The sequence below is a fragment of the Mirounga angustirostris genome, unplaced genomic scaffold (genome assembly GCF_029215605.1).
Source record: "Mirounga angustirostris isolate CCGP_5_RB_7025 unplaced genomic scaffold, mMirAng1.0.hap1 SCAF_5, whole genome shotgun sequence".
NCBI lineage: Eukaryota > Metazoa > Chordata > Mammalia > Carnivora > Phocidae > Mirounga > Mirounga angustirostris.
This window is the reverse complement of record NW_026991713.1, coordinates 3,323,166-3,341,932: the sequence shown is the minus strand read 5'-3', so window position 1 is coordinate 3,341,932 and position 18,767 is coordinate 3,323,166. Positions and strand designations below refer to the sequence as shown.

The 18,767-nt window shown below is 60.7% G+C and overlaps 1 protein-coding gene across 2 annotated transcripts in view; it reads left to right on the top strand.

Annotated features, from left to right (window-relative positions):
* GRAMD4 (GRAM domain containing 4) overlaps positions 1–18,767 on the top strand; it is a 78,765-nt gene that overhangs the window by 21,568 nt on the left and 38,430 nt on the right. For both annotated transcript variants that reach the window (XM_064590480.1, XM_064590479.1), the window contains exons 2-3: positions 13,531–13,741; positions 17,689–17,809. In XM_064590480.1, the coding sequence (XP_064446550.1) occupies positions 13,531–13,741; positions 17,689–17,809 (332 nt within the window). The remainder of the gene's footprint in view (positions 1–13,530; positions 13,742–17,688; positions 17,810–18,767) is intronic.

The window sequence follows — 18,767 nt, the reverse complement described above, 5'->3', positions numbered from 1 at the left end:
TTTGTTTGACTACCGATGGAGGTTTTTGCCTTGCAAAAATTTGTTTTGAGAGTAATCTGTGTTCTTACCGCGCTTCATGTCTTGCTTGGAAAGGCCCAGTCTGGTCTGAGGTCCTGGACCCTCCCCTGTGGCTCCCGGGCTACTTCCAGTGTCTTTTGGGAAGGTGTGACTCCAACCTTACCTTTTTCCGCACAGCTACCCGGGTATCAGTGTGTCTCTTCCCCTCTGCTTTGAAATGCCACTTTGACCCCGACGGGGGCTGGGTCTGCTTCTGTGCGTTCTAGTTTGTTCCGTGGCCCTGCTCTCTGTTCACGCACCACTCCCACGCCTGCAGAATGGCTGTAGCCGCACCACGTTCTGTTACGTGATAGGGCTCGTCACCCCGCATCACTCTTGCTTTCCAGAATTTTCCAGGTTATTTGGCTTGTTTGTTTTTCCTTGTAAACCTTAGACTTAGCTCATTTTGCTTTCTCTAAAATCGTTTTCTAATTTTTTTAGGGGAATCACATTAGGCTTAGAGATTATTTTAGAGAGTTTTGCTCAGGCTATCTCTCCTTGTGTATTTATATGTAACCATGATGGGAAATACATAACATGATGTATATAATATGCCTTATAAATGCGATGAAACCTATATGATATAAAACATACCATTTTAACCATTGTTGAGTATGCAGTTTGGTGGTATTAGGTACATTTACGTTGTGTGAGCCCATCATACCATCCGTCTCCAGAACTCTCATCTTCCCCAACTGAAACTCTGTCCCCGTGGAGCACTGACTCTCCATCCCCCTCCTCCCGCCCCTGGCGCCCACCATGGGCTTTCTGTCTCTGTGGATGTGACCCTCCTGGGGACCATCTAAGTGGAATCATGCAGAATTGGCCCCTTTGTGACTGGCTTCTTTCACTGGGCACAGCGTCCTCCAGGTTCATCCGTGTTGTAGCCCCGGTCAGAATTCCCGATGTTCTTGAGGCTGAATGATACGCCGTTGTATGCGTAGACCACATTTTGTTTGTCCATCCATCCATCCATCCCTCTTTGAGCCCCAGGTGTCGGTACTTTGGGTGTATCCCCAGAAGCGGGGTTGCTGGGTCCTCTGGTAGCCCTGTGTTTGTTTTCTGGCCGTGGGTGCTGGAAATTGGGCTGTTTCCTTGGGAATCTGGCAAATGGACTGCTCTGAGCCAGGCTGCCCTGGTTCCCCAGGCAGGTCCGTGAACCGTCCCAGGGGAGGGTGGCAGTGCAGGAGTGATGGGGACCTTACAGTGGCCTGGACACCATCTTCCACCCAGTCATGCCTGCGAGTCCCTCTGGACCTCAGTGTCCTCCTCTCTGTAGAAGGCAGGACCCCGGAGTCCCAGCAGCTGATGTTTACGGAGTCCTTTGTGCCGGCCTGGCTCAGAGACAGGCGTGCAGGAGCCAGGACTTCAGCCTCCCAGAGGCGGGCAGGCAGGGATTGGATGGGGGGGACGGGAAGGCGTGAAGCCCATGGGCCGTGTCAGTGTGGCTCTCCGTGCAGCTGCTGCAGGTGGGGGCTCACCAGGTGCGCCTCCGGAATGGACAGAGCCCCTGCCCGGCCTCCACTGCTTCCCACAGCCCTACCAGTTCCTCTGTCCGTCTTGCTGTGAGTCTCTGTGCTGCTCCCTTTCCCTGGGGTGTCTCCCTCTGCAGCCCGCGGCTGGCTCCTGCAGCTCAGAGCGGCCTGCCCTGGCCCGTGGCCCCCTTTCCGTGGTTAGGAAGCGCCTGGGCCGTCAGCGTGCCTCCTCTGCATTCCCGCACTGGACTGCGTCTGGTACATAGTAGGTGCTCATTAAACACCCGTTGACAGGATCGCTCGTCGCTGTGACTCCCGAGGGTGCGGCGCGTGACTTGCACCCCTGCCTCCGTGGCCTCTGCCCCGTGACCCCTGCTGCACGGTGAGGGTGTGCAGCCCGAGTCCCCAGGGCTGTGGGCTGGAGCCGATGTGCAGATGGCTCATTCGGCTGCAGAGCCCACCTGCCGCCAGGCCAGCCAGGACAGCCCGAGTAAAGACCAGACCGTCCGGCGGCCACATTGGAGCTCAGCGGTTATCCAGGTGGCACGTGCAAATACAACTTTGAGGGTTCAGGTGTTTTTTTTGTTTTGTTTTTTTTTAGTTTCTTTTTTCTTTTACGCTGGATGTGAGTTTTGTAACAGAGGCCCGTGGAGGGAGGGCTGCCGAGCGCCCTCCATCCGGCCCCTCTGCTGTCATCCTTGTCCCGGCTCGGGTTGTGTTCCTTTCTTGGCCTGCTGAGCAGGAAATGTGGGTTCCACCTTCTCCTCGTTGTGTGTTGTTTTAAACACGGAAAACCTTTGTGGCCCGTGGTGCTTGACACCCGGGGGAGGGCCTGTAAATATCCCGGGGCCTGGCCTGGGGTGGGGAGAGGCCTGGCAGGAGAGCCCTGGGCCTGGGCTGGGCTGAGATAAAACAGGAAAAGCAAAGTGGCCTCCGGGCAGGAGGTTTGGTGGCGCACAGAAGCTCTTTTCACCTAAGGGGCTGTTTAAAGCTGTGGGTTTACCTGGTGCTGGATTTGCCCGGGTCCCGGAAGGTCTTTAAAATGCACCTCACCCACCCATTCCTTGACTGGCTGCCAGAAGCAGGTGACGGCCAGGAGACAGCCAGGTGACCAGGCTGTGTTGGGTCTGGGGTGATTGAGCTGAGTGGCTCTGGGGAGGGGGGCAGTGCTCAGCAGGAACATAGATTGGGGTATTCCAGGCAGGGGGTGGGGCCCGGGGCTGGCTGCTGGTGTCATGAGGGCTTTTTCATTGTGCTCTTTGTCCCTGCAGAGCAAGGGACACTACCCTGAGTGAGACCCAAGGGGCGGCCCTTCAGGGTGGGCAGTGCCTTCCACCCGTGGCTGTTCACAGCTCCTCTCCTTCCAGCTTCCCTGCCTCAGATGGGCTATGAGGGATGTGGGGAGAAGCCCCTGGCCCACGACTCAGGTGGACGGAGACGGGTCGGTTTCCCTCACCAAGCTCCTTCAGGCCCCAGGGAGCCTAGAGACTGTCCAGGCTGCCCCACCCTCGCCATGGAGAGCACCTTGCCCCTCACCCCTTTCCTTAAGAAGACTGGATGGGGGCAAGGTCCACGCACAAGCCTGTGATGCTCAGGCCACTGGCAGTGGGACCCTGGTGCTTAGCGAGGGCCCAGGTTCCCTGTTAGTGGGCCAGTAAGTACTCTGACCTTTCTGAGAGTTCTTGTTCTGCTGGGCATCTCGCTGTAAGAGCAGGGGCAGTAGAGCATGGCCCACGGGCCAAACCTAGCCCATTGCCACCTGCTTTTGTAAATAATGTTTTATTTGGGGACGCCTGGGTGGCTCAGATGGTTAAGCATCTGCCTTCGGCTCAGGTCACGATCCCAGGGTCCTGGGATCGAGCCCCGCATCGGGCTCTGTGCTCAGCAGGGAGCCTGCTCCTCCCTCTGCCTCTGCCTGCCTGTCTGCCTACTTGTGTTCGCTCTCTCTGTCTGTCAAATAAATAAAATGTTTAAAAAAAAATAATGTTTTATTTGCCCACAGCCATACCCATTTTGTGGTACAGCAGAATTGAGAAGTTAGGATGGGCCGTGTGGCCCGCCAAGCCCGACATTTCCTACCTGGCCCCTTGCAGAACAGGCTCGCCCGGCCCGCGCCTCGCCTGCTGCCGTGTCTTAATGGTGCAATGCCTTTGGAGAGCTGCCTGGTTTCAGACAGCTGCGAGCCACGCCCCTTTCTGCTTTCAGGAACTTGGGCCAGGGCCATGGCACGAAGTCATGCCTAGTGCCCGGAATTTGGAAGGTGCTTCCTACCAGCTGTCTCATTGGCTGGATCTTCTCAGGTCCTGTCCTAAAGAGTGATGGAGAGAAATTGAAATGAATTTGTGTGCGTTTCTAGTAGCTTATTCTGTTTGCTTACATGACACAGAGGTTTTTGTCTACCTGCTCCTAAACGTTAGATTTTCTTGCTAGCGTTGTTTTGTTTAAATAAACATCAGTGTGGCCCCTCTGCCAGGCTCCCTACTCAGTATGCTAGGCAGAGGGGCCTGGGAGCTGTCATTCAGTGAGGGATGTATTAATAGAGGCATGTGCTAGGGAGGGTGGGATGGCTGGGTCTGTCTGGGGTTAGGGCAAGCACGGGCTCTGGAGTCCAGTGATGTTGGCTTCTGTTTCTGATGTGCCACTTCTCTCTTATGCTGCTTCCCCAAGCCTCAGTTTCCCTTCCTCTCATTTGGTTTAACCGCATCGTGACTGGGACATAGGACACCTAGGGTGGGGGAGCTTGTCGCTCTTGCCTGCGGTTTGGGGCCCTGCACAGGTTTTGGGGTGCACAGGAGGCCTGGGGACAGTGAAAGCACAGCGCTGAGGGTTTGTCCTCCCCTGTGTGGGGGCCCGGTGCGCACTCCAGAGCAAGTGCTCCAAGCGCCCGCCTGGGGTTTCCTCTCCAGCTGTGTGTGTCTGCTGAGGCCCAAGGGCCTGGAGACAAGTCCTCAGGGGGGCCCGGCTCACACCTCTCGCAGGTACTGCTCTTTCTTTAATGCCACTTCAAGGACCAGGAGGGCTGGGCTTGGCCTGGCTGGCCTGCCTCTGTAGACCTCACCGTTGAGCCTTGGGGCTGGTCTCCAGCTGGGGTCAAAGGGCACGGCCTGGTTTGTGCAGGGCAGGTGGCAGGGCTGAGCCTTAGTGCTGGAGTGCTGGCCGGGGGCTGCTGCGCCCTCTCTGAACCGGCTGCCTGCCCCCCCCCCCCCCCGCCCCGGGTCCAGTCTGAACCCTCCCTTGGTGTTTGGGCATTGTGGCCCTTGCTTCCCACTGCCTGCAGGCTCCGCTCACCTGCCGGCCCTTCCTTTCCCACCTGTGGGTGCGGAAGCTGCTGATGGCTGGGGGTGGGGGGTGGTCTCGGGTGTCCTGGACCCTCTTACCCTGGCTTCCCCCATCTGTCAAGCAGTGATGTCACCACCGCGCCCACCACCACCAGGTAAAGTGACAGCGTGCAGGGAGAGTGACATTTGTTGAATGTGGTTTTGGAAAGTAGGATCTGGGGTTTTGCCCTCATTATTGCTGCTCGCCAGGTGACGACCATGGGGTCATTCCACACACAGCTGAATGAGGGGCTACCATCAACATGCCCTCAGAGTCAGAGACCGGGCACAGGCGAAGGGGTGTGACCCACACAAGGTCACGCAACGTGGCAGGTGGCATCTTGTTCTGGGCACTCGGGACCACTGCACTCACGCCCGGATGGTGAGGAGAGGTGGCTCGGGTCCGGACTCAGCACACAGGCCGCTCCCAGTGGGTTCTGCAGTGGGAACTGCCCTGGACAGGCGCACGTCCCCTGACTGCGCCCCTCAGCTGTGGTTGCTGTGTGGACCATCGTGCTGCAGGACGCCCGAGTGGGGGTGACCTCACGGAGGGTGGGAGCCGCCTGGCTGGATGGGCAGGTGGTGCCGAGCCAGAGGTGGGAAGAGTGAGGTGGTCACCCGGTGGCTGGGAATGCCTCAGACCGCAGGAATGTCCCTGGCGGGGTCCCAGGGGGTCGGCGGGGGGAGAGTCTTGGCACTTCCTGTGGGGACCCGAGGGGGCTGGGATGGTGAGGAGGGGGGGTGGGGTCCAGGCAGTGACCACGCTGTCTGGTTCCCACCTCCCAGGACTGTCTTTGGTCCCTTTGGCCCTCTCAGGGGTTCGAATTTTGCATTTTGACCTTGGCTCCTGTTTCGTGCCTCTGTCCCTGAGCCCTGCGGGGGAAGAAGGGTGAGTGGGAGCGCTGGGTTCCCCGGTGTTTCCTGAGCCCCATTCTTGTGTGGCCATGCAGTGTGAGGGGAGGGAGCAGGGCCGGTGTGCTGGAACCAGCTCGTACCAGCTCGCAGGCACTGCTAACATTTGCAGGGATTTGGGGAGCTGGCCAGTAACAAAAACGAAAGCTTGTAAACTTACAGTTAGGTGAATTCGCAGCAAAGGTATTCACTGGAAATCCCTCCCTTCTGAATTACGTCATTACTTTTGTGGTCGCGAGGTGGCTTGCGACCGTTGTGTCTGGAAGGTGGAAATCCTGGGTCACGGTGGCCACTGCATCGGCCCCAACCACGCGCCCACGCCTGCACGTCTCTCTGGTGGCTTGAAAATGGCCACGGTGGGAGCAGCCACACCACAGAAACGGGCAGATGCTACGAATCGGGGCTTCGCTTCTCATTTTGTTGATTGTCTCGGCTTCATCAAGCTGTGGAAAAGCCACGTGTGGGACGTTGTAGCCACTCACCGTGAGGGGCACAGAAAAGCCGAGGCAACACTCCTGCGCGCTCAGAAAGCTGCCCTGCCTTTCAGCAGGGGTTCCCCCGCCCGCGACCAACGCGTGGGGCTCTGATGCGTGCCTCCCACGTGCACCTTGTCTTGTTCACGTAAACGGAATGTCAGCCGGCGTTCCTGTCTGCGCCGTACTCATCTTCCGTTAGGATCGTGCTGGACAAGGGAGGGGGGTGTTCAGGAAAAGTCAGAACATCCGTGAGCCGCACCGGCCCCTCGGTTTCCCCACGAAGAGTGCCGCACGTTTTACTGGTATTTGTGAGCGTGTGCATGCGTCTGTGTATCTGTGCGGTTTGCAGTCGCCGTCCCACCTACGTCTCTGCACACGGGTCCCCGGGGCCACTCCCTGTGCGGTCATGAGCTCTCCGGTCCGGGGGCGTGATCCCAGGTCACAGAAAAGGGGGTGGCAGCTCACACCGGGCCCTCCCAGCTCTCCTGCTCTCTCTGACTTTCCAGGGCCACCCAGGCCATCGGTCAGGGTCACTGAGCTCGTGGGACCTGGGCCTTCATTATCCTCCCCTGGCTCACTGCACTGGGGGTTCTGGCCTGACCTTCGTGGACAGACAGCCCCTGAAGATGCTTGCCCATGGGAAGAAATTCAGGCCTCCCCCCCACTCCCAGAGAAACACCCCGGTTGTTGAAAACTTGGCGTTAAGTTCTCCACAAGTGTTTATGGATTTAGGGACTGCAGACCCCAGCAGGGCTCCTGAGCAAAGTCCGTGAATGGCCCTTTGCTCTGAGAGCTCTCTGGGAGGACAGCCCTTCGCAGCTGTGGCTGGGTGGCTCGGAGCCGGCATAGGGCCCCGGATTTCCGGCTGCTCGTCTGCTCAGCACGGCCCCGCCTTTGTGCATCATTCCTTCGTTTGCCTGATGAGGGTTTGTGAGCCCAGCACGGGCCAGGCCTGCTGGGGCATCACCTGAAGAGCCGCGGCTGCCTCTGCCCTTGGGGCCCGTGCTCTTACAGCGTGGGGCTGGGGGCCCAGATCCCAAACAAGGGAGTTAGCTGGAAGTTCCAGGAATGGCTTTCAAGGTGGGGTACTTGGAGAAAAAGGCTCTGGGATGGGAGACACCCCAGAACCAGAGGTGCTGGGCCCCACAGTAGGAGCAAACGCAGTGGCCAGAGGACCCCCAGGGACTGGAAGGGGAAGCGCTGGGAGGTGTGGTTTCCTGCCACGTGGAGAAGGGGCTCCATGAGGTGCTGTGGGCCCCTCTGCCCCAGGCCCAGCTGAGCAGGAGGGTGGGGTCAGGGTGGAGAGGCAGACCGGTGTGGGGCCTGGTTTGGAGAGGGTGGCCATGGAGTGATCCCGTGATTGAGGGCTCCTTCAAGGGCTGTGGCTTGAGCAGCTGGTGGATACACATGCCATCCGACGGGAGGGTGAGCTGAGACTCCAGCTCCGCGCTAAGCTAGGCAAAACCAAGCTACCAGTGAGATGTCCAGCCGGCCGGCAGAGCTCCCAGGGAAGCCAGCAGGTGCTAGGTCGGGAGCAGGACATCTGGGTGTGGATGCCGGGAGCATTTGGGGTCCTGCTGCCTGTGCCCAGTCTGGCAGGACTGAGCTGTGAATCTGGGGTGAGAGAAGTGGATCCCACACAAGCCTTGTGTTTGGGAAAACCTGGGGGTCATCCACTGTGAGCCATGTCTTGAGCCTGGCATGGGGTTGGGGACAGGGTCAGTGGTCTCCAGTGTCAGACCGCTCTGGGGGAGTGCTCAGCACAGGGCCCCACAGGGCTGGATGGGAGTTGCGTGTGCACTGGGGTTCTGGGGGCAAGGCCTTTGGGGCGTTGATTAGGACAACTGAGTCTGCGCCTCCGCCCCGTCCCTCCTGTTTGCCCTGCAGAGCCTCAGAGTCTGTAGCTGCCATCCTAGGCCATTCTGACCGCGGGGTCCGGGGCTGTCTTCCCAGAGGATGGAAAGGACCTGGCTGTCTCTGGGACTGGCCTGGGGGGAGGGGGGAGGCGTGCAGTTCTCAGCGTCTGTGACTCCCCAGGAAGAAGGTTAGGACGGGACGGCATCCTGTGGGAAAGTGGACATTGTTTGTCCTCAGATCAGCAGGAGAGCCATAGATAATCGGGAGGTGAAGCCAGGCCGGGGAGTGGTGTGTGCTGCAGGTCGAGGCAGATTGGCTGGGACGCTGCAAGCGCCGGAGACCAGGAACCACTCTTTTAAAAATCTTGGCTGGGAAGGGAGATAAAGTCCTTTGTGGTTTCCAAGTCCAGTTTCCCTAGACACTGCCGCCGTTGTGTGTCCAGAAGCTATTCAGCGGGTTTCCAGAGCAGCGTGCTTTGTGTCCCCGGGCCAGCTCTGCTGGACTCAGCCCTGCGTGCAGGGGACCCAGAGCCTGGCGGTCCCCCGTCGCACATGGCCCCGGGAGTCCTTGTAGAATGCCCTGGCTCTGAGCAGGGATCTGGAATAGCCACGGCCAGGGGGCCTTCCCCCAAGCGTCTGCTTCCACGTGGAGGTACGGGGAGGGTGTTCCTTCCGACGGCGGCAGGGCCGGGTGGTGGCGGATCCCGCTGAGCAGCTGGTTCCCCTTGGGGTGGGGGGCTTATGGGAGCTGCCCTGAGCTGCCTGGGCTGGGCTTCTGGGTGCTTGTGGAGGGCATCTGAGGAGGTAGGGTTGGGGAGTGGGGGGCTGGTGGGGCCCGGGGGACACATGGCAGCAGCAACCAGAATGCAAGGTGAAGGTAGGATTTGTCGAGAGGGCATCCACTGGACATGGGCTCCGCGTGGAAAGCTTTGCTCTGGGTCACACTTGGTGTCCGAGATCCGGTCTCCTCTGTGTCCGAGACAGTGGTCCATACTGCCCTCCATCTCCATCTGACAGATGGGAGATGAACCTCCCCAAATTCCCGTCCACCCAGATTTTGTGAACGTGACCTTACTTGGAACAGAGACTTTGCAGATGTAATCAAGATGCGGTAGTTCTGGGGTAGGATGTGCCACGCTCCAGTGGAGCGCAGGGATGCAGCAGGCTCCCCTCGCAGCCTGGACCCGTCCTCGGGTAGGGTGGGTGGGGAGTCCTGGTGTCTGGTCCTGAGCTGACAGCAGCATGGATGGTTCATCCTTTTGAAGGGCCCAGGGAGCCTGGGGGAGCAGGAGGGACAGGGACGGGCCGGGCCTCTGGGAGCCCCTCGTTTGGGTGGGCTGTGTCTGGACCCCCCACCACAGGCTGACATGAGTAGCCGGCAGGAGGAGCCCAGGGTTGGGGTGAGCTGGCGGCTGGAGGGATGCGCCCCTGGCTCGCCGAGGCGTGCATTGTGTTCTGATGGTGCAGGGCTGGACACTCGGTGCTTTGTCCCTTATCCTGCTGCTGCCACCTCATTGGCTTGCTGGAGCTGAACTGGGAAGGAAGGCAGCCCCAGCTCCAGGGCCTGTAGAGAATCCCAGATGGTGAGAACCCACCCAGCCAGAGCCTTGCAGGAGGTGCAGAGCTTGGCAGGTGTGAGGCCAGCCCTGAGCCCTTTTCTCCAGGCACAAGTCAGCTAGGTGTCCCCGCTCCTGAGCCGTGGCCCCCGCCTGGCCCATCCCCTCCACCCCACGTTCCTCTGATGCCGGATGCCGAGGAATCCCTCAGGTCTTTTTGGAAATGAGAGGAAATGGGTTTTACGTTGCTGTACTTCCCGTACCCAGGTTTTTATTTTCATAGTTTAAAAAGCAGTAGGAACGCATTATAGGCCATCTGGAGAGAGTTTTACAAACCACCCCATGCGGGGGCCTGTGTTACCTTTGGTCCTTCTGGACACCTGTTTGCCATCACGGTGCGCGGGGCGGCAGCGTCTGTCACTCGGGCCGGGGTCCTGTGCGAGTCCAGGTGATGCTCAGCGTCTGTCACTCGGGCCGGGGTCCTGTGCGAGTCCAGGTGATGCTCAGCGTCTGTCACTCGGGCCGGGGTCCTGTGCGAGTCCAGGTGATGCTCAGCGTCTGTCACTCGGGCCGGGGTCCTGTGCGAGTCCACGTGATGCTCAGCGTCTGTCACTCGGGCCGGGGTCCTGTGCGAGTCCAGGTGATGCTCAGCGTCTGTCACTCGGGCCGGGGTCCTGTGCGAGTCCAGGTGATGCTCAGCGTCTGTCACTCGGGCCGGGGTCCTGTGCGAGTCCACGTGATGCTCAGCGTCTGTCACTCGGGCCGGGGTCCTGTGCGAGTCCACGTGATGCTCAGCGTCTGTCACTCGGGCCGGGGTCCTGTGCGAGTCCAGGTGATGCTCAGCGTCTGTCACTCGGGCCGGGGTCCTGTGCGAGTCCAGGTGATGCTCAGCGTCTGTCACTCGGGCCGGGGTCCTGTGCGAGTCCAGGTGATGCTCAGCGTCTGTCACTCGGGCCGGGGTCCTGTGCGAGTCCACGTGATGCTCAGCGTCTGTCACTCGGGCCGGGGTCCTGTGCGAGTCCACGTGATGCTCAGCGTCTGTCACTCGGGCCGGGGTCCTATGTGAGTCCACGTGATGCTCAGCATGCCATGCCTGCCCTTGTAGGTGTGGCCTGCCCATGCGCCGTGCTGCTGGGTCCCATCCCGCCGTGGGGGCGACACACTCCCCACATGTTGGGTTCGCGCTCAAGAGGCAGAATCGCCGGCTCCGAGGGCGTCTGCGTTCACAGTTCCCGCTGCCTTCTGCAATGCGGACTGCCTTGTATTTCCTTTTTAGGGAAGCTGGAGGTTTGTGCTCGAGTGGTAGGTAGATTTCCTCTGGCTATGAATTCCTGTGCTCAGGGAATTGGCCCGTCTGTGCCCCGGGGTCCTGTAGCTTTTGCCCACGTACTGGAGCGGTCTCAGGGCAAAGAGAGTAGTCCTTCGTGGACCACGTTGGCTACACCCTGGTGGCACTGCATTTGTTTTTAACAAGTGGGAGTTTGGGGGCGCGTGGGTGGCTCGGTTGGTTGAGCGTCTGCCTTCTGCTCAGGCCATGGGGGTCCTGGGATCAAGTCCCGCGTCGGGCTCCCTGCTCACCGGGGAGCCTGCTTCTCCCTCTCCTTCCACCCCTGCCTCATGTTTGTGCGCATGCTCTCTCTCTCCTCTCAAATAAATAAATAAATAAATCTATAAAAAACAAGTGGAAGTTTGTTTCTGTCCACTTGACTGTTACTCTTTCATGCTGTGATTATTTTTGTCATTTCTCTTAAACAGACTGTTACCCCCTCTCTGGGGACTTGGTCAGCACAAAGTTCTCTTTTCTTTAGGTTTCTTTTTTTTTTCTTTTCTTTTTAAGTTTTCTTATCCGTTTCATCTATGTGGAGCTCACAGCAGCTGTTTTTCCAGGTGGCCGGCCCACGCCCCCGCCCACATGCAAGCAGCCTGCTGCCCTGGCCCCCCACCGCCCCTCATGGCTGCCCACGGCCACCCTGGCCTCCCTGAGGCTATCCTGGCCCCCACAGCCCCCCAAGACTGCCCATGGCCCACCACAGCCCCACACGGCCACCCAAGGCCCCCCCGGCCCCCCACAGCCCCCCTCGGCATCATGCACTTCTGGGCTTTCCTGGGTCCTGGGGGCATTGGGCATTGGGTGTCCTGTCGTTTTTGCCACCAGGCCTACCCCGGGCCACCTTGTAGTGCCCCAAGCGAGCTCTGGGATTCACCTGACCCAGGAGCCCCTGCTAGCCCCTCCCTCCACGTGCCCCACACCCTTCTGTTCTCTAGACCAGAGCGGGTTCTGGTCCGTCTGGCTGGAGTCCTAGGAGCCCCACTGTTGGGATCACTGCTCGGGCAGGAAAACTTGCTGAGGGGGGCGGAGGGCCCTCGCGGGGTGGGCAGACACCCTGGGCCGTGATTTAAGAGTCTTTCGGGAGTTTTTGTGACTGCACAGTCCCAAACAGGAAGTACTTTCCCCTGACTTTGTGGTTCTCCCTGAGACATCCCAACTGGGACAGTTAGGGCTGAGTTGATGGATTCCATCCTGCTTAGCCCCCTCCCTGCCCGCCTTGCGTGGAGATGCGCGTGTGTTTACTGGGGCCAGCGTCCGGCTCCTGGTGTGCGTCATCTGGAGCTTCCAGAACACTGGCCTTTATTGGTGGTGCTCCTTCAGAGGCGGAAGCCGAGGCCCAGAAAGGTGGTAAGCAGCAGAGAAGGCTTGGAGCCCTGTTGTGTCCAGAGTACCCCCCCTCCTGCAGGGACCCAGGGCCTCTTGTAGACGTTGGGGGGCTGGGGCCTGTGGGAGACCCCAACTTGCAGCCCTGGGCCCAGGGGCTGTGTGACTGGGACTCGGGTTGCGGTTTGTGGCTTCTGCTGCAGGCTTCGGAGTGAGGTTGGCTGGATGTGCAGACGAGCCACTCATACTCTGCCCCGGGGGCCTGGGGGGTCGGCTTGCCTCTCCTGGCCAGGTTGGTGCAGAGATATGGGGCACCCCACTACATGTCCATCTCTGGGTGAGCATTCGTGTTTGAGCTCCCACATGTCCTCCCCTCCCTGTGACTCATGCCAGGTCTTTGTGGCAGTGGTTTCGGGCTGGAGGGGGCAGGCAGGCAGCCTTCTTTCTGCGCCTGTGGTCTGGGGCTGTGCCGGGCCAGCAGGCGGGCGAGCGCTGGGCTCCTGACCAGCCCGTGTGTGGGAAGACCTCTCTGAGCAGGACCTTAGCAAGCTGAGTGAGGGCTGGCCGGGTGAGCAGGGAGGTGCTTTGGGCAGACAGAGCAGGCTGGGTTGTGTCCCTGGGAGGGGGACCAGGCCGAGTCAGGGGACACGAAGCCAGGGCACTGCTGGGCTCAGAAGGGATCTGCTGAGACACCCTAATGCCGAGCATTCCAGCGGTTTCTGGGCGTTTGCTGCTGTCTGAGCGGTGTGCGTAGCTACAGCCTGGACCGCGCCCTTGATGGCTGGCTTCTTAGGGCGCTTCTGAGGAGCGGTCAGGCGCCCTCCCCTTTTCTTTGAAGCTTTTCCGCCCTAGCTTTCCCCAGGCTCTCTGGCCTCCCCGTGCACTAGGCTGGCCATCTTTATTGCCGGGAGGATCCTGCTGACTTGGCTTCCTTCTGCCTTGTGGGGCACATGGGGGGAGGTGACTTTGGTGGAGCCAGGGGCAGGAGCTTGGCCAGCCAAGTGGGAGTGATGGAGGGGCCCAGGCTGATGGGTGCCAGGTGGGAGCCATTGGGCCCCGAGTTTTCCTTGAAAAGCCAGCCTAGCCACTTCCTGAGGGCAGGGCTCGGCCACAGGACCAAAGTGTGTGTAGGAGAACCATGTGCTCGGGCGGGTGGGTGCGTCATGGGGACAGGTGGCCAGTGGGCGAGTGACCGAGTGACCGAGCCTCTTCTTTTCTTCTCTTGCAGGGACTCCGACCGTCATGTTAAGGTAAAGCAGAGGGGCTCAGTGCTGAACATGCTAAGGAGGCTGGACAAAATCAGGTTCAGAGGTCACAAGAGAGATGACTTCCTCGATCTAGCAGAGTCTCCAAATGCCTCAGACACCGAATGTGGAGATGAAGTGCCCCTGAAAATACCTCGGACCTCGACCCGGGACAGTGAGGAGCTGAGGGACCCTGTGAGTATGCCATGCGGGCCTCAGCAGCGGGAATGTCCTCCTCCTCTGTTTGGCCTCAGTCCCGGGTGGGCGAGGGGCCATCCGCCATCCTCAGATGGTCAAGCTGAGCCCTGTCCTGCCTGGTCCGGCTTCCCCTCTGTCCTTGTCTTGCTCCCCACCGGACCTCACTGGCAGGTGCTCGTCCCCCTGATCGAGGATCACAGAGCCTTGCCTTTACCACGGGTCCGTCCAGCCACTGGATTTCTTTTCCTTCCTCATTGGCTTCCTGGGTGGTTGGCAAACTTCTCATGGGGGAGTCATGCAGAGAGCCCTCGGCAGCTGGCTGAGGCCGGGCTGGGCCCTCATCGTGCCATGTGGAGACAGAGCTGGCCCCTGTGGGCTGGTCTGCAGGGCTCTCTTTAACGGGGCACCAAATATCCATTGAGCACCTCAGCTAGGCAGCGTGGCTGTGGCGGGAACCGGGCTTGAGTGGGCCCTGTCTTCCAGAAGCTTGTGCCTCTTCAGCCGGGAGTGGGGCCGGGGCGGAACAGGCTCTCTGGCCAGATGTGATTGCAAGGCTCACCATTGTGGGCACAGCTGCCCGAGGGTTCCCCTTTGCCAGTGAAGAAGCCCAGAGCCATCTTACCTGGTGTGGATGACCTAAGTCGGTGGTCCGTTGGTTTCCTCTCTGAGCACTCGAGCCAGCTTTTCTCCCCCGGTGTGGCCTGTGAGCGCTCGCCTGCTCTGGTTTCTTATATTATTAATGCCTTAGAACAGGGACTACGAGTTTGCTCCTGGCAGGAATGAATAATTTACTGGCACTGCCTCCTGGGAGCCAGGCTGCCTGCTCAGGTGTTGGCCGCTGTCCCCGTGTAGGTGGGCTGGTCCTCCAGCCTCGGGGTCCGTGGTGTGTTGCAGAGCGCCGCGGGCCGGCGGCAGCCGGGGGCACCATGAGCCGCGGTTCTCCGTGGTGGTCCTTGGGCCGAGTGTGCCATGGCCTCTCAGGAGCGTGACTCCCCACGTGGGGGTCTGAGCTCACTGCGGGGTGTGACAGAGATCCTGCAGTGGACTCGTCTGGCCCCATGCTCTGTCTGTCCATCCGTCTAGGACTCCGCGGCAGCCACTTTGCTGTGGGTGCCTTCTCAGTAGAGACCTGGACTTGCCCTGGAGCGCAGCCCCCGGCGTGGGGATGGCGGCCGAAGGTCCAGAGGGTCTGCAGGGCCGGGCCCGTGCCCCACTGAGGTCGGGTCTGAGGCTGCAGGGAGGCCTGAGTGATGGTGGCGCTGGAATGTGCCGTCGATGCGTTGACCACTCCCCACTGAGGGACCCTCTCCCCTGGCCCACATCCCTGGGGTGGGCGTGCTGGGCCTGTGCTGTCTGTTGTCCTGGTGGCTGTTACCAGGTCGCCTGCCCACCCTGCCACGGCCCGGGGTGTCGTCCCACGGCTTTCTGCTCTGCCGGCCGAGCGGGTGGAGAGCATGGCTCTGATTCCTGGCTGTTCCTGTGAGGGAGGCTGGTCATCTTTGTGCTTAGGCTTTGGGTTCTTTTTACTTTATTTCTTGTTTGTTGCGGTAAAATATAGCTAAAACTCACCGTTTTGGCCACTGGTACGTGTACAGGGCATTAAATGCATTCACAGTGTCGTGCGACCGTCACCCCATCTGTCTCTAGAACATCGTCCTCACCGCAAGCGGAAGCCCCTTCTCCATTAAACACTGACCCCCACACCGTCCCCCAGCCCCTGGCGCCCACATCTACTTTCCGTCTCTGTGGACCGACTGGCCCAGCGACCTGCAAGAGAATCCTGTAGTACCTGTCGGTTCGTGCCTGGCTGGTCTCTGGGTCCTGGGCAGAGATGAGTGGGCGCAGGGGTGGAGGGGAAGGGCGTGGGCAGGGGAGGGGTCCTGGGCTGGCAGACAGGCTTGAGGAGGCCCAAGACAGTGGGATGTGTGGGGAGAGCGTGCAGCAGTTGGGGTGATATCCAGCTTCAGGGTGTGGCTGAGGGGGGAGGGCCGCTGCAGATGAGGACAGGGACTGAGGCCAGGGCCGACCGGGTGGGTCAGTGACAGGCCAGTGAGGAGAGGTGTGACGGGGAGGGTACCAGAGCCCTAGAGCTGGGGACAGACAAGTGACCCCGCGCACGGGAGGCCAAGGGGCAGACTCTTCTAGGAGCAGGAGGTCCTGCCCTGAGGGGCTGCAGGGGAGCCCAGGAGGTGGGGAGTTGGAGGCCACCATTCTAAGGGAGCTGGAAGGAGAAGTGGCCCAGCCCACTTCCCTGGCTTTATGGTTGTGATGCTGCGGCCTTGGGGGTTTGCTCAGCTGAAGGGACCCGAGGGGCTCACACCTCAGAATTCCCGAGTGCCGCCCCTGGGGCCCGCCATCCCCATCGGTGCTCCCTGCCAGCTGGTCAGCTCCCTGGAGCAGCCCCTTCTCCTCCCTGCGGTCCACGGGGCTCTGGCTCAGAGCTGCCTTCAGCACCGAGCACCCAGAACCCTGAACCCCCATCCAGGGGGACCCTGCGGGGATACTTGATGCTCTGGGGCAAGTTCAGATGGACTTCGTTCCAGCGTCCTAGAGACTGATGTGCATTACAGCCTCCGAGGGCTTGGACTCATGCATTTGGACGTGGCCCCGTGAATGGGGGCCGTCCTGCCCGCTTTCGGGGAGGAGTTGGCAGTTGTAACGGAGGTTGAGTGTTCTGCTTCCACGTCCGTGCAGAGCCGCTTTTCCTGGCCAGTCTCCGCCCTCTGCCGTGTGGCCACCGCCTTGGTTGTCAAGGTGGGGGACGGGCAGGGGAGGGATGAGTTCGTGCGCAGGGGGGATGGGTCTAGCATGTGCCATCTGCCCCGTGGCAGGGCAGGTAGAATTTGCCTGCCTTCCACCCCACTCCCCCAGGCCCTGTGCCCACTGCTGCCTGGCCCCCAGGGCTGCAGGGAAACATGGGAACTCGCCCCAGCGGCCAGAGGAGCTCAGAGTCCAACAGGGCAAGAGTCCGGGCAGCCACAGGCCAGGGGGTCTTCCCAGAACCTGCTGGCTCCTGGACGTCCGCTCCTCCTTCCTGAGATGTGGCCTCAGAGCAGGCGACACGTGTATATGCAGGGGTCTGTCCTGCACCCTCTCCGGGCTGTGTGTCCCCTTCTCCCCTCACCTGGCCTGCAGGGGGGTCATGGAAACCCAGACTGGGAGTCGGATCCCCCTCGTCGCTTGGGGAGGCACACGGGTGCTGCTTCTCGCTAGCTCAGCACGAGCGTGCAGCTGTGGGTGGCGTGGGAGTGTCCAGTGTGTGTGCCTGGGCAGGCGTGGTGGTGCTGACCTGTGCCGCACCCCTTCCCCTCCCGACGGCCGATGCAAGCGGCCGCCTGTGCCAAGGCCCTGGGCGGGCGGCAGCGGGCAGCGGTGACCGGAGCCTGCCCTGCACCCCTCGGACGTTAGGCGGTGGTTTTACTTCGTCCTCTGTGCAACAGGACAGGCCCCGTTTGGAGTTTGCTCATGTCAGGGAGCCACTGTGCCTTCAGATTTACGCAGCCTGGCCTGCGGACATGCCCTCCCCAGCCGCCTTGCATCCTGTCAGTCCAGCTCCGGGCTGCGAGGGGGACAGGGCCTGCGGCTGGGCTCACCCTCCTCCTGGGAGGCCAGCGCAGGTTTGGATGGTTGCCTTCCCTCCGCAGCCTGAGACTGGCGTGACTATCAAGAGGCTTAGCGTCACGCTTCTGGCTTTAATGTTTTTTAATCATTTCTAAAAGCTGACCTCGCTGGGCTCCAGGGATGTCCACGTTGTCCGAGATGTCCCTTCCAGCGGCAGGTGAGGCCGAGGTGAACTGATGCGGGCTTCGGCAGAACAACACCTTCCTTGCCCAGCAGGGGCTCTGTTGGCCCAGCCCTTGCCGAGGAGGGGTCCTCAGGGCTCGCCTCTGAGAAATGGGGTGCTTGGAGGTGGCTCCTCTGAGCTCTTGGTGTTTCTCTTGTAGGCTGGTCCGGGGACCCTCATCATGGCTGCAGGAGTCCAGGACTTTAACCGGACAGAGTTTGATCGATTAAATGAGATCAAAGGTCACCTGGAAATCGCCTTATTGGAAAAACACTTCTTACGTGAGTACCCCTGGGTGGGGTGATGGAGGGAATGCAGTCCTGCAGACGTGCAGCAGGGTGTTGGGGCTGGTGAAGCCCCGTGCCTGCTGTCACCGGGCTCGCTCGTGCTGGGGACACGTGTGGCCCCCCGTGTGACGTCCCCAGCGGAAGCTCCCTGTGCTGCTCCACCAAGACCAGCGCTCTTGTCCACATGCCACAGGTCTTTACTCTGGGGTAAGGGAGGATGTCCCAGGGAGGCAGGGATTTTGCTGCTTCTGACGGATCTGGGGTGTTGCATTTCCGGCAGTTGGCTTTCATACCGTGTTCTGTTTAGTTTCGCATCAAGGAGGGAGGATGAGCCCAAGGGGTTCGTCGTTGGGTGGCCGTCCGTGTTGGTATGTGGGCCATTCCCTGCCGCTGTGGTTTTGGCCTCTTGGGTGCAAATGGGAGAGACTGCTGTGGGGGCGTCTGCCAGCTCCTCGTGGAGATGATCTCATCTGACTCCTGCCTTGGCTCTCTCACCACCCTCTGTCCTGCTCTCCAGACCGGAGCCACAGGGCTCGGGTGAGGGCCCCCGCGCAGGGACAGCCCCCCGGCTGGGAGGGGATTTAGAGCAGGCAGATTGCCGTGGCGCCCGCGCGCATGCCCTGCTGCGCCATACGGAGCTTCCACAACTGACACCAGGGCCAGAGCAGAGCTGCTGGGATGACCCAGGAAGAGAGAAGCAGCCTCCTGGCCCCGCGCGCCCAGAGCCGGCCCGGAGCTGCCGGGCCAGGAGGAAGGGCCCGCAGGCAGGTCCCCCCTCTGCTTTCCTTCCCTTGCGTCTGCTGGCCCACAGACACCACTCCCTCCATGTCCCTATGGGCGCCGCCCCCCTCGTCCACACACTGGGGGTTTTCGGGGCTCCAGCCGTGGGCCCCCCAGCTCTGCAGCTACGTTGGCCCCTCGCCTGCACGTGACAGCGGGTGTCTGCACCGTG